At 42.2% G+C, this 15,072-nt stretch overlaps 1 protein-coding gene across 6 annotated transcripts; it reads left to right on the top strand.

Annotated features, from left to right (window-relative positions):
- Nucleotides 1–8,261: 8,261 nt before the first annotated feature.
- LOC118357587 (neurogenic differentiation factor 2-like) lies at nt 8,262–14,259 on the top strand. Of its 6 annotated transcripts, none has more exons than XM_052478373.1 (5): nt 8,262–8,410; nt 10,769–11,603; nt 13,413–13,470; nt 13,594–13,639; nt 13,933–14,259. In XM_052478373.1, the coding sequence occupies exons 2-3, from the start codon at nt 10,776–10,778 to the stop codon at nt 13,452–13,454; spliced, it is 870 nt and encodes a 289-aa protein (XP_052334333.1). In that variant the 5' UTR covers nt 8,262–8,410; nt 10,769–10,775; the 3' UTR covers nt 13,455–13,470; nt 13,594–13,639; nt 13,933–14,259. The 6 variants fall into 6 exon arrangements, with proteins under 6 accessions (XP_052334333.1, XP_052334331.1, XP_052334332.1 ...); XM_052478371.1 differs by having other exon boundaries at nt 13,570–13,639; XM_052478372.1 differs by having other exon boundaries at nt 13,552–13,639.
- Nucleotides 14,260–15,072: the final 813 nt, after the last annotated feature.

Here is a 15,072-nt window from a genome sequence, read left to right as displayed (position 1 = left end):
TTGACTGCCTTTAAACAGCTTGGAAAATTCCAGAAAATTATGTCATAGTTTTAGAAGCTTCTGATAGGCGAATTGACATCATATGAGTCAATTGGAGGTGTACCTGTGAATGTACTTCAAACTCAGTGCCTCTTTGCTTGACATGGGAAAATCAAAAGAAATCAGGCAAAAAATAGTTGACCTCCACAAGTCTGGTTCATCCTTGGGAGCAATTTCCAAATGCCAGAAAGTACCATGTTCATCTGTACAAACAATAGTACGCAAGTATAAACACCATGGGACCACGTAGCCGTCATACCACTCAGGAAGGAGATGCGTTCTGTCTCCTAGAGATGAATGTACGTTGGTGCGAAAAGTACAAATCAATCCTAGAACAACAGCAAAGGACCTCGTGGAGATGCTGGAGGAAACGGGTACAAAAGTATCTTTATCCACAGTAAGATGAGTACTATATCGACATATTTTTTTAATCAGGCAAGTCAGAACAAATTCTTATTTTCAATGACGGCCTAGGAACAGTGGGTTAACTGCCTGCTCAGGGGCAGAAAGGGGGTTTGAACTTGCAACCTTCTGGTTACTAGTCCAACGCTCTAACCACTAAGCTACCCTGCCGCCCCAATAATAACCCGAAAGGCCTCTCAGCAAGGAAGAAGCCACTGCTCCAAAACCGCCATAAAAAAGCCTGTCAACGGTTTGCAACTACACATGGGGACAAAGATCGTACTTTTTGGAGAAATGTCCTCTGGTCTGATGAAACAAAAATAGAACTGTTTCGCCATAATGACCATCGTTATGTTTGGAGGAAAAAGGGGAATGCTTGCAAGCCGAAGAACACCATCCCAACCGTGAAGCACGGAGGTGGCAGAATCATGTTATGGGGGTGCTTTGCTGCAGGAGGGACTGGTGCACTGGGGGACTTCACAAAATAGATGGCATCATTTAGGAAAATTATGTAGAGATATTGAAGCAACATATCAAGATATCAGTCAGGAAGTTAAAGCTTGGTTGCAAATGGGTCTTCCAAATGGACAATGACCCCAAGAATACTTCCAAAGTTGTGGCAAAATGGCTTAAGGACAACAAAGTCAAGGTATTGGAGTGGCCATCACAAAGCCCTGACCTCCTATAGAAAATTTAAGGGCAGAACTAAAAAGCGTGTGCGAGCAAGGAGGCCCGCAAACCTGCTTCAGTTACACCAGCTCTGTCAGGAGGAATGGGCCAGAATTCACCCAACTTATTGTGGGAAGCTTGTGGAAGGCTACCTGAAACTTTTGACCCAAGTCACACTGCCCTGTGTAGGATGCCATCTTTGGGGTGGGATGTTAAATGGGAGTCCTGACTCTCTGAGGTCATTAAAGATCCCATGGCAGTTATTGTAAGAGTAGGGGTGTTAACCCCAGTGTCCTGGCTAAATTCCCAATCTGGCCCTCAAGCCATCATGGTCACCTAATAATCCCCAGTTTACAATTGGCTCATTCATCCCCCTCCTCTCCCCTGTAACTATTCCCCAGGTCGTTGCTGTAAATGAGAATGTGTTCTCAGTCAACTTAACTGGTAAGTTTTCCCTCCATGCTGCTGAAAGGGAAGCTCTGCTGTCGGGACAGCGTCATGGAGGCCATAACAGTTTGTAGACACCGTTTGTTGCTGTTAAATTGCATTTAATGTATTGTTTAGATGCATGCATCTAAAAAAACATTGGTGGAGTTTGCCCCACCAAGATTTATAAGCTAAAATTGCCAATGGTGGTCGTATCAAACAGTCTTATTGCAGTTGAAAAAAAGAGACTCGAAATGATTTAGGTGTTGGCATACTACTACAGTACCTATTCACGACCACTAGATGTCAGCCATGCATCATACAGAGTAGTGCTCAAAGGTGCTGATTGATAGACTCACTGGCACATTCCACCTTGTAAAACACACTTTAATGTATTTAACCAACTTCAACCCCTTATGAGGGAACAGAAACAGAGCCACACGCTGTAAGGGCACATAGGACAACATATCTTAATTTAGGGTTGTTGATAATGGGGTAGCAGGTGAGGTTCTCAACCAGTGGGGCTAGGAACCCAGGAGGGCCTCAGAGCTTTTAGGAAGAAAACATACAAACAGAAAATAGCTGCAGTAAGGACAAAATATCTTACATTTAATAAGAGAGTACTGTTTATCTGGAATTAAAATATTTAAAACAATGTTAATTTTCATATTTTGAGTGTTGACAATGAATATCAATCACAATTTGCATATATACATGTTATCTCTGATGTAGATTTTCTGAAAGCATTTTAGAAGGACCTTGGAAAATGAAAATATTAAGAACCACTTGCCAAGAGGTGCAGATTGGTAGATGGAATGTTGCTGTTTCGAGCTCGGGCAGGGCATAAAAACGGAACTGTGGGAACCTGATGGCTGCTGGTCTCTGATCCCAGGTACCTGCTGTCGTGGCCTGGAGCAAGACACTTAAGCCCTATAAAACTGCTCTCCATCCCGTGGCACTGTGCTCCATGGCTGACCCTTTGCCATTCCATGTGTGTATGAGTTAGGCAGAAGACACATTTCTGTTCCTCAAATGCACAATAAAGTATCTATTCCAAGAAAGAGTATCCTATAGCCGGCAGCCGCAGAGTAATCCGCTTTTGGGCAGCCACTTTTCCCCCGCAACAACAACCAGCAGAAATAGCATGGGTGGGAGTTGAACCCACAACTTTGTTATTGCTAGTACCTTAAATTAAAAGCTATCTAAAATGCTTCCATCTTGCCTGTAATGTATAGCAAAAATAATTTCACAATAATGCCAAAACCAGCAACTGGATCTAGACACACTGCTGTGCACAGGTTTTTCTCTTCCTTTTTTTGCCTGCGAGCCTTGCGGTCTGCAGTATTGCTGGTTTTCTTAATTGATTGAATGTCATTGATTGGCTGGGAGAGCCCACTCACCTGAGGTGCGTTCCGTTCGCTTGAACGTTTGCTAAGTTGCAGAACGGTTTGTACTGAACAACACGTTTCCCCAAAAAGTTCTTGAACAGATTTTGAGGTACGTTTGCCACCGTTTGGTGGGTGTGTGCGAGGTGTTTCTTGAAGCAAAGAGTGACATATTTAAAGGGCAGTGGGCTGACAGCGTTCCACAACCCCAACCCCCTCCCTGTTTTTCAACTGGTCGTTCAGTAAAGCACCGTTTCCATTCAATTAAAGGTTCCAGAACGTAAAAATGTACTGAACGCAGCCCAGGTTTCCCCATTTAGCCCTGTATTAGTCCCAGAATAGAGGAGAAGATTGAAAACCAGCAGTGTTGTGGACCTGAAACCCTGTATCTGAGACTGTCAATTGCTTTAGGCCAGATAGTTTTGTCATTCTTATTATTTCCTTTGAAAAGGTTTAATGTCAATCAATATAAGCATACCTGAGTGTCCTGCACTGACGCTTCTTCTGTCTCATGCTCTGTATCATACTATCATCAAAGGTATATAGGCCATGGCTATTACCATATGGTCCAGCTAATATTATACCATTTAAATACAGCTATTGTTGCATTCAGTCCAGGGGCAGAGCTTAGCTTTCACCCCCATGGGTGCGAAGCATAGTCTGGGCCCCCCCTCCTGTGCGTAAAATCTTAATCAGTAAGGGCAATCGCTAACTGCTTTCCCAAGTCGAACATGTACAAAGTATATTGCTTTTCAATATAGTTTACTAATGATTTAAGCAAATTGTTTCTACCATGATGAACACAAGCTTGTATTAGGCTACAGAAATGTGTTCCAGCAGATACAAGGCCCCAGATCTCTTTTTAGCTAGCTAGTTGGCGAGATCTGACGCCTCGACGGTCACAGATTGGTTGGATGCAACAATGCATTATGCAAATCCATGGCAACGGACGAATGCGCCAATATAGGTCTTAATATCTTAAACAAATGCATATTTTAATCACTTGTCAATTTCCAAATACTTATTTGCTAAACTAAATAGAGGGCGATGGGTAGCCTAGTGGCTGTAAGGTTGCTAGATCGAACGCCCCGAGCTGACAAGGTAAAAATCTGTTGTTCTGCCCCTGAACAAGGCAGTTAACCCACTGTTCCTAGGTAGGCTGTCATTGAAAAAAAGAATTTGTTCTTAATTGACTTGCCTAATCAAATACAGTTTATATCAATCAAATTAACAACCAAAATATAATTTGATTCAGCTTGTGACATTTATATTCAATGACATGAAACTCACGACCCATATTCATGCTGGCACATATTGGGCACCTGGGTCTCCCCATTTCCATTTCCTGCCGAAATTCAGGGTTTGGACAAGTATTAAGAATGTGGCTATTGAAGCTTATTCGCAATACATATTCCTTAACATGTGCCTCTCTATCTCTTCTTTTGCCCCTCTGATTCCACATTGTCCTGCCACCCATCAGTATCCTGCCCACTAGCCCTGCCAGGCATGTGGGCATCTCTAATCTAGGAGGCTCTCTCAGAGCACAGCCCTGATTATCTCTGTTCAAATGACTCATTTAGCCAAATTTACCTTGGCAGTCTTTGTGCTTAGCTTTGTGGTTTGGTGTGGAATTCACATTGATTATATATTTTCTCTAAGAAAGTGATATACACTATATATACAAAAGTATGTGGACACCCCTTCAAATTAGTGGATTTGGCTATTTCAGCCACACCCGTTGCTGACAACTGTATAAAATCAGCCATGTAATCTCCATAGATAAACATTAGCAGTAGCCGAATAGCCTTACTGAAGAGCTCAGTGATTTTTAACGTGGCACCATCATAGGATGCCACCTTTCCAACAAGTCAGTTCGTCAAATTCGGTCAACTATAAGTGCTGTTATTTTGAAATGGAAACGTCTAGGAACAACAACGGCTCAGCCACGAAGTGGTAGGCCACACAATCACACAGAACGGGACTGCTGTGTGCTGAAGCTCGTAGTGAGTAAAAATAATCTGTCCTCGAATGCAACACTCACCTCCGAGTTCCAAACTGCTTCTGGAAGCAATGTCAGCACAATAACTGTTCGTCGGGAGCTTCGTGAAATGGGTTTCCATGGTCTCGGCTGGCGTGGTGTAAAGCTCGCCTCCATTGGACTCTGGAGCAGTGGAAACGCGTTTTTTAATTTAATTTATTTATTTAACCTTTATTTAACCAGGTAGGCAAGTTGAGAACAAGTTCTCATTTACAATTGCGACCTGGCCAAGATAAAGCAAAGCAGTTTGACACATAAAACGACACAGTTACACATGGAGTAAAACAAACATACAGTCAATAATACAGTAGAAAAATAAGTCTATATACGATGTGAGCAAGTGAGGTGAGATAAGGGAGGTAAAGGCAAAAAAAGGCCATGGTGGCAAAGTAAATACAATATAGCAAGTAAAACACTGGAATGGTAGATTTGCAGTGGAAGAATGTGCAAAGTAGAAAGAAAAATAATGGGGTGAAAAGGAGATAAATAAAATAAATACAGTAGGGAAAGAGGTAGTTGTTTGGGCTAAATTATAGGTGGGCTATGTACAGGTGCAGTAATCTGTGAGCTGCTTTGACAGTTGGTGCTTAAAGCTAGTGAGGGAGATAAGTGTTTCGAGTTTCAGAGATTTTTGTAGTTCATTCCAGTCATTGGCAGCAGAGAACTGGAAGGAGAGGCGGCCAAAGAAAGAATCGGTTTTGGGGGTGACCAGAGATTTACCTGCTGGAGCGTGTGCTACAGGTGGGTGATGCTATGGTGACCAGCGAGCTGAGATAAGGGGGGACTTTACCTAGCAGGGTCTTGTAGATGACATGGAGCCAGTGGGTTTGGCGACGAGTATGAAGCGAGGGCCAGCCAACAAGAGCGTACAGGTCACAATGGTGGGTAGTATATGGGGCTTTGGTGACAAAACGGATTGCACTGTGATAGACTGCATCCAATTTGTTGAGTAGGGTATTGGAGGCTATTTTGTAAATGACATCGATGAAGTCGAGGATCGGTAGGTTGTTCAGTTTTACGAGGGTATATTTGGCAGCATGAGAGAAGGATGCTTTGTTGTGAAATAGGAAGCAAATTCTAGATTTAACTTTGGATTAGAGATGTTTGATGTGGGTCTGGAAGGAGAGTTTACAGTCTAACCAGACACCTAGGTATTTGTAGTTGTCCACGTATTCTAAGTCAGAGCCGTCCAGAGTAGTGATGTTGGACAGGCGGGCAGGTGCAGGCAGCGATCGGTTGAAGACCATGCATTTAGTTTTACTTGTATTTAAGAGCAATTGGAGGCCACGGAAGGAGAGTTGTATGGCATTGAAGCTTGCCTGGAGGGTTGTTGTTAAGTGTCCAAAGAAGGGCCAGAAGTATACAGAATGGTGTCGTCTGCATAGAGGTGGATCAGAGACTATGGCTATCCAAGGCTATCTGGAGTTATGCTTCACCTTCTGGCATTCCGAAGAACTAATCTGGGTTTGGCGGATGCCAGGAGAACGCTACCTGCCCCAATGCATAGTGCCAACTGTACAGTTTGGAGGAGGAGGAATAATGGTCTGGGGCTGTTTTTATGGTTCTTGCTAAGCCCCTTAGTTCCAGTGACGGGAAATCTTAATGCTACAGCATACAATGACATTCTAGATGATTCTGTGCTTCCAACTTTGTGGCAACAAAGCCAAGTCCACACAGAAATTTGTTTGTTTGGTTTGTTGAGATCGATGTGGAAGAACTTGACTGGCCTGCACAGAGCCCTGACCCCAACCTCATCAAACAACTTTGGGGTGAATTGGAACGCCGACTGTGAACCAGGCCTAATCGCCCAGCATCATTGCCTGACCTCACTAATGCTCTTGTGCCTAAATGGAAGCAAGTCCCCGCAGCATTGTTGCAACATCTAGTGTATAGACTTCCCAGAAGAGTGGAGGCTGTTATAGCAGCAACGGGGGGACCAACCCATATTCATTTGAATGATTTTGGAATGAGATGTTCGATGTCCACATTCTTTTGGTAATGTAGTTTATAACATCTATGTTAATATAGCCTAAATATATAGCTGGGTCATTCCTGTAGTGATGTGACTTTTCTGTTCCCGGGAAATATCACTTATTTAGTGTTAAATAGAAAATTAGGCTTTAATTATAAGGTCAGGTGTCCTTAAAAAAAACACAAAAATATGGATATTGGAAGGGAAGTCGATACATTTTCAAAAAAACAATTCACTGGATGTAGGTCTGGATAAGAGCGTCTGCTAAATGACTTAAATGTGATGTAATGTAGGTGTTTTTGCCATGTCCCCCAGATGTTATTCATCAACTTCCATGAGAAATATAATATAAGCCATAACATAATACAATATTTAAAATCTGTCTCCATTATTTTATAGTTAAAATTCTCTCATTGACATGTTTTTCACAATTATTGTATTTATTATTATTATTATTTTATTTTAGATGTTCTGTGTGCCCCTGAAATAACTTTCCACCAATGTCTTTTGTTGTAATTCTCCGTTAAGAAAACAACGCAGTCCTGCAATGACACCACATTCAGGAAGTGTCACAATTTCTTTGGTGGGAAAACAACGGTACAAAGCAACATAAATATATACACTCAGTTGTATTTATTTTACAATGTTTCATGGTAGTCTGTGTGCTCCACTCATATTTCCACCCTGTTAAGCTAAATTATGAAGAAAATGAACCCAATTACTAAATGGTAAAATATATTTGATAGAGAAGTTAAAATCCTGTTCAAGTGGTCCCCATTATTCTAGCTCAATCTGGCTCACTCACAAGCGCTATGGCTAGTTTAGGCTCCAAATGTCCACCCTGTTAGAAGTATACACTAACAGGTTGGAAAATGCACCTGAGCTTGACTGTTTTTCGGAAAATCAAACGTGTCCTTTTTCTGATAGAATACAAAAACAAAAAACATACTTTATTTTTCAAAAGTTAAGAGGTCCAAAAAGCACCAGACAATAGGAATGACCTAGCTAGGCCTAAAAAGATTCATAAATGGGTGTCCATTGTTAGGCCTATGCTCTGATAGGAGTGAAATTTGTCATAAAAACGACATCAAACGAGAACATTTCGTTCTCTCTCCGTTTTTGTTACTCTCTTTCTCTCTCTTACTGGCTGGCTGTAACAGATGGCGAGTCCCTCTTCCCTCCAGAAGGCACTCTCTGTGAATGCGGGCGCATGTCAATCACCCGCGCTCATGTCATGACTCTTGCCAATGATGTGTCAGCCATATGGCCTTGCATCATAGCTTGTATGTAACCCACCCAGCCCTGGTAGAGTATACCGCACTACTGTATCTGCGTAGTTGGGGTAGGGATAGCGCAGCGAGCTTGACTTCAGCCGCACCAATTGAAGTGTCCATGCAGGAGCGGTGTGGACTTGGACTGGCCACCCGGAGATGGTCTAAACAAATGCGCTTTCGCCTCTCACCCAGCTCCAAGACGGCGGTAGGTTTACATTTTTTGGGTGGCCCTCAACGAATTTATGGAACTAACACCAACGAGAGAATTTATACAAAGGTTGAATGGAACATGTGTTATTTCACAAGATTGCTCTTTAGAGAAACTAGGCTACAGCGTATATTGCGCATGAATGAAATGATATTGTTCAACCCTCGTTGTTTTATCGCATATCAAGAGTGACAGAGTCAAAGACATAATTGAATCCTGCTCCACGCTCTTTATCCGCGCTATCATGTGTCGCGAACACGGGAAGGGATTGATTCCATGCACAGCGCGGACAACTACATTTAATAAGAAAGCCTTTAACGATCAATTTGACATGCATTAGAGGTCCACTAAAAAATCCACATGCATTATTCTATTCATATCGGAGGCTTATCGATGGAGCTTAGTCGTTTCCTTTGAGAGAGGGTTGGGACTTTATTTTAAAAGACCCTGAAATCGTATCTCCTTTTGAAATGGAGCCATTTAAGGGACAGACTTCATTTGACTGAACCTAAAATCAAATCAAAAGGAAATCGTACTAAGCAGCACATGGGATACGGTAAATGTGTCTTTGTGTCAGAGCATTATGGCCCTACAAGATATGAAGGAGAATGAGTGGTAGCGGAAGAGAATTCTACTTTTCAATTCACATTACATCCTTGCCTTACCTTCGTTGTGGCTGGCAACGCGACATTCTTGGTCAGTAGCTCAAATTGACCATGAATATGACAGTAAATACCACTAGCCAGAAAGCACAAACTATTCAATGACAAACGTTTCTTATAAACATATTAAACTCTTGTATATTACAACCGAACCATATACAACTCTTGAATAATGCAACAATTCACAAGCAGACAATTATTGGTTTTATATTCTTGTCTGTAGGCTACACGCATTACATTTGAGCTTCAAGACCAAATACAGACTTGCTATAACAGCATGTCATTAAGTAACGTTAGCCTATCCGAAATGAAAGATTAACCCTGTCATACAATATTAAAGTAAGCTACAGTAGGCCAACATTACAACAAACCAGGGTTAATTTTGAACAATACCATGCAAATCATTACATGTGGTAATTGTGACTGAAAACGTCGGTAGGCTATAACACCGGGAGGAGCTGTTTATATGGAAGTAAATCAAATGTCTCAATGAGGGTCCAAAGTTGGTTAGGTAAACTACCAGATCAGGAAAAACTCTGGGCCCCAGGAAAACAACACTGCCATATAACGTCCAATGAAGAAGCCTGAAGGAGGAGAGATTACTAGAAACAAACTCGGTTTACCCTTTTATCTGTGGATTAATTGTCGGAGTAGAGGACCTTGTGCATTTCAGGTAAAATAACAACCTAATGTTTATATCCCAGGACAAATTAGCTAGCAACAGCAAGATAGCGAGCTAAATTTCCATAAATGTTTGCTTCTTGACCTGTCCCCAAATTAATATAGTTTGTTCAGAGTTCGTTTTGATATTTAAACCTGTGTGTCCTAATCCTGTCTGGTGTAGAAGGACACAATCAACATGCGCATGATGATGATGATGATGATGATGATGATGATGCACGCGCGAGAGCGTTCTGGTCAGCATGTTACTGTAAACATAGTTGTCCAGGGATGATTTTATCCTCTTTTTCCAAATCCAGATAACCTACAAAAATATAGACTGAAGACTTAGTTCTGCTGTGGCTGCCTGCTAATTGTTGAAGGGGAAAGGGAGGAAAAGACAGCAAATCTGTCATGTCAAATTGGCATAACCATTTAGGCCATTCACACATGCGTAGAATCGGTTATTATTCGATGCAAATAACGAAGTAAATTGTGAATATTATCAGACATTTCTTTTAATTTATGGGTAGGGTATATTCTAAAATTAGTCCACAATTTATTATGCCTGTGTTGGAATGTGGCCAGAAATGGTGTGTGTGTGGGGGGAGTCTACTCTCCGCACAATGTGCCCCATGGGACCTTATGATCAGCCAGCCCATAGGGCCAGCACCGAAAAACCTGCTGTGAGACTGCACGCCAAGGCACGTGCACGGAGAATTGAGGGAAGCGCTTAGATGGTCCCGTCTGTCGCCCCTCTGTAGCAACCACCTACTAAGATAAAACATATATTTAATAATAGCCTGTTATCTTGACGAATAGCCTAATCAAAGTCATTTTAGACTCATGAATTAACACGATGTCTAAAGTTCTTATAGGAACATTCGCCTATTCTATTAGAGGCCTATGGAACGTGGCTGAAGTGCACACATAGGTATACATCTCATTTTGGATAAGACATCGCCTATCACCAAGACCATGCACTGTCTGAAACTGCTTCGAGTTCTCATCTGTCTTGTGATGTGTTTTCCAGTGCCACCATGTTGACAAGGCTATTCAGCGAGGTTCTGCCGGATGTCCAGAAGCTCTCGGGTTGGGTGGAGAACAGCGAGGGCGAGGACTCCAAAACCAAGGAGGCAGACATGGGTCCCGTGCAAGACGACGACTTGGATGACGGCCACGCCAGAGAGGGAAGCAGCCGGGATCAGTCCGAGATGGCTGGGGATGACGTCGACGATGAGGACTGTGGTGATGAGAACGAGGGGGAAGACACAGCCGAAAAGCCCGGGCCAAAGAAACGCAAGATGACGCCAGCACGAATTGAGCGCTCCAAGATGCGACGTCAAAAAGCCAACGCACGAGAGAGAACGCGTATGCACGATTTGAACTCTGCGCTGGACAATTTGCGCAAAGTAGTCCCCTGTTATTCCAAAACGCAAAAGCTCTCAAAGATAGAGACGCTGAGACTGGCCAAGAATTACATTTGGGCGCTCGGGGAGATCTTGCGCAATGGGAAAAGGCCAGATGTAGTATCCTACGTGCAGACACTGTGCAAGGGCCTGTCCCAGCCCACCACAAATCTAGTAGCTGGTTGTCTGCAGCTAAACTCTCGGAACTTCTTGACAGAGCAGTGTCCTGACGGGGCCCGGTTCCATGTCCCCAACTCCTCTTTCTCCGTGCACCCTTACTCCTACCAGTGTCCCCGTCTGTCTAGCCCTCAGTGCCAACCCGGCTCCAGTCGGCATATGAGGACCCATAACTACGGCTACGGCGACGCGGTCTACCCAGGGACAATCTCCCCAGAGTACGACAGCCCAGACTATGGGGGCCATCACAGCTCGCCTGTGTGCGTCAACGGCAACTTTTCCGTGAGTCAACAGGAGTGTGGGTCGCCGGACACAGACATGAACTATCACTATGCTATGCACTACTCTGGACTGTCTGCTTCGCGCGCTACTGCTGTCCACGGACTAGCGTTCGGCACATCGGGAGCGCGCAGCGGTTCCGCGCACTCTGAAAACGTGCCGCCGCCATTTCATGACATGCACTTATTACACCATGACAGGACGCCCGTGTACGAGGATCTTAACGTCCTTTACCACAACTGAATTCACCAAAACCCTAACAACCCACCGGACCCCTAAATACCCAACTAAAAATCGTAACGTTAGGCTATAATAGCCTATCCATTTTGACACTGGATGCGGTTTTTAGAAAACGGAAGGTGTGGTGGCAGGAATTGAGAGAGAAATACCAATATTCTCAATGTTGGTTCTCTGTTTTATTGATGTCGTTCCTGAATTGTCGTTATGCACATTTGAAGGTATGTCAGAAATCAATATTTCCAATCAAATGTCGCCGTGTATGCATAATGCGGAGTGCACTCAAAATAAAATGTGTTACATAAACGAAACATCTTATAAAACAAAAAATAAAACAATATTTTATAATTATCTGACATGAGGTGGTTGAACAAGTAAATTATTTCTGACTTGAGAAATTTAGTCAATCTCACTGTATGCTGAAGGGCAAGAGCTCCACCATGGAATCACAAATACATTATTTGAGTACATAACTATCTAAGTGACAAGAACCACTTTCTGCATTAGGTTCGTTTCCAAATCCAATATTGAAACGAAAGACAATATTGAAACGAAAGACATCATTAAACTGACCAAACGCTTAATGGGCGTTTTAGGAATAGGTCTATAGCCTAGTATACTGTACACCCTAAAAAATAAACGTTTCCGTGAAAATCCTTCGGGATAATTTAAAGTAATCAACCTTTAGATTCCTGTAGGATCCAGGTTAAGGGAACCTTACATTTAATTTAAGAACCCATAATCTGCTATCAGTTCGTTTTTTAAACGTTGTAGACATAAGGGATGCCTTGAATAACCCTGTTCAAAAGAGGGGTTTTGGAACCAGCAGTGCACTCCTGAGTAAATGGCGCTAGTGCGTGTATCATTTTACAAATGTGATCTCTTTCATGCCAGCAAAAAAAGACGCGAGCACTAGCCGTCGCCAACCAGAGCCAGGACCATGGACAGTTCTTCCAGTCGTGTGCCATCAACGGAAACGTCACTATTTTTTTTTAAGTACTTATCCTTTTATATAACTAGGCATCACCAACTACCTTGGTTAGCTCGGACTCGCCAACCATAATAGTTCATGCCTATGTAGGCCTATTGGATATTTATTCAATCATTATTTATTGTAGTTCTTGTCTCTCATCATTGCATCTCTGCTAGCAAGCTACCTGCCACTTTTTTTGTTTAGCATAGTAACGTTGAATGTTTATCCTGCCCCTGTCCAGTTAAGTTGTAGATAGTTTGGGTGCTGTGAGAAACTCAGCCTCCACAAACAAGGTAAAACACACACAGAGAGAGGACGCAATCGAGGTTATGTTAAACGTGTAAAAATGAAAACATTCAGATGTTACGTCTATCAACTACCCATGTTGAATGTGTCTAATTGATGTATTTCAGGCTGATGTGTTGTGGCGGACTGCTTTGATAGAGAAAATCAACCTCAGAATACTTCATCTAAGTTATGTTTAGCTTGCAACCCAGGAAACTGGGTTGTAAAAACCTGACAAAAATAGTTCAACCCATGATACACTCTTTCAACATCTCTTTCCATCTTTCTCCCTTTGGTCCCTGTCTTACCCTGGACAGTTAAGTGGTGGAGAGTTTAGGTGCTGTAATAGAGAAATGTAGCAACCTCCACAAACAGGTAAGGCACACACAAACAGCGAGAGTGTCATGAATGCTCATGTTTTTTATGTTGTGTTTGTGTCTAATTTATGTATTTAAGGCTGGTATATTGGGGCAGCCTGTTCTGTCCTCTGTATTTCAGACGAAATCAAGACGATGTGTAAGGCCCTCTATGGATCTACAAAAAGGTTCGCCTCTATAAAGTCTCTGGATGTAATTGCAGTGTGATTATAGCGTTCTGTGCCATTTCTTTGTCTTTCCAATACTAACTGAATAGTGAATGAATTTACAGTGGGATTATTGTGTGTTCTGTTACCCTGTTTTTGTCCTCCATACTGTCTTGTAATTATCACTGCAGCTGATTGCATAGCACATACTCAACTTTAATTGATGATAATCAACACCCATAATCAATGCCATTGTTATTACAAAAGTAATTGTTAGTCTACATGTTATCTTGTATGTTTCTCTTATGTTTTAGGTATCCCAATACCCGCCATAACATGGGTGTGTGTACACTCTTTCAAAAGTACTCCTCGTTGAGAGACCAGACATTGAAGGGATGTATAAGAATTCTTCAAATTTACTCCTCATATTAATTCACACACTAAAACTTTTTACACCACTGTGCCTACGCAGACCATGATGCTGGCTTGGATATTTTGTTCTTACATTGTTTATTCCGTCACATTTTCAGCAGCTTAACAAGACCATCATCACTGTAAAAAATGACCCACGGGCTTAGTAAATATTGCAAAAGAAAATCAATGATTTTGACTTCAAATAAAAGGTTTCTGGTTTTACTTCACTTTTTTGTTTATATAATACTTAATTTGTGTGTTGAAAATCCAAGGTAATATGCTGCTAAATTTGAACAAATATTTCTAAGTAACAATCAACAACTTAAAAATATATTCAAATGATCATTGTTGGACTGACATGCTAGTGTAACCAGTGTGAAATGGCCAGCGAGTTAGCGGTGTGCCAGCTAGTTAGCGTTTCAATCGGTGATGGCACTCGCTCTGAGACCTTGAAGTACTATAGTTGTTCCCCTTGCTCTGCAAGGGCTGTGGCTTTTGTTGAGCGATAGGTAACGATGCTTCGAGGGTGTCAGTTGTTGACGTGTGCAGAGGGTCCCTGGTTCGAGCCCAGGTAGGGACAAGGAGAGGGACAGAAGCAAAACTGTTACATTGGTGCTGTTGACCCGGATCACTGGTTGCTGCAGAAAAGGAGGACTCAAACAAGGTTCCGAAGGTACAGTCACTGGGCCTACACGGGGCACACCCTTTAATTTGTCCATTTTCATCTCACATGTTTTTAGATTAATTTTTCAAACTTAAACTTTTCATTAGCTCCCTAGTCATGTGACCTACTGACTTCAAACAAGGTCCAGAATGTCCAATCAGTGGGCCTACACATTGCACATCCTTAAGTTTGTCATTTAGTTTGTCCAGTTTACCCTTTTCATTAATATTTATCTACAATAATTGGTAGTTCTAAGTACTTATTTTCCATATTTTTTTTGTTTTTTTCCCACGTTATTTAACAGCGGTACAGAATAGGAGAGAGACAGATAATATCTCCTTTCGTCGTTAATATCAACCAAACAGGAAAAGGGCAG

This window comes from Oncorhynchus keta, chromosome 24 (assembly GCF_023373465.1).
Source record: "Oncorhynchus keta strain PuntledgeMale-10-30-2019 chromosome 24, Oket_V2, whole genome shotgun sequence".
In the NCBI taxonomy this organism is placed as follows: domain Eukaryota; kingdom Metazoa; phylum Chordata; class Actinopteri; order Salmoniformes; family Salmonidae; genus Oncorhynchus; species Oncorhynchus keta.
Note: the sequence above shows the minus strand (reverse complement) of the source record. Positions and strands in the feature narration are given on the sequence as shown.

Excerpts from the sequence above, each read along its gene's own strand:
- LOC118357587 (XM_052478370.1), top strand. The coding sequence starts at position 10,776 with ATGTTGACAAGGCTATTCAGCGAGGTTCTGCCGGATGTCCAGAAGCTC.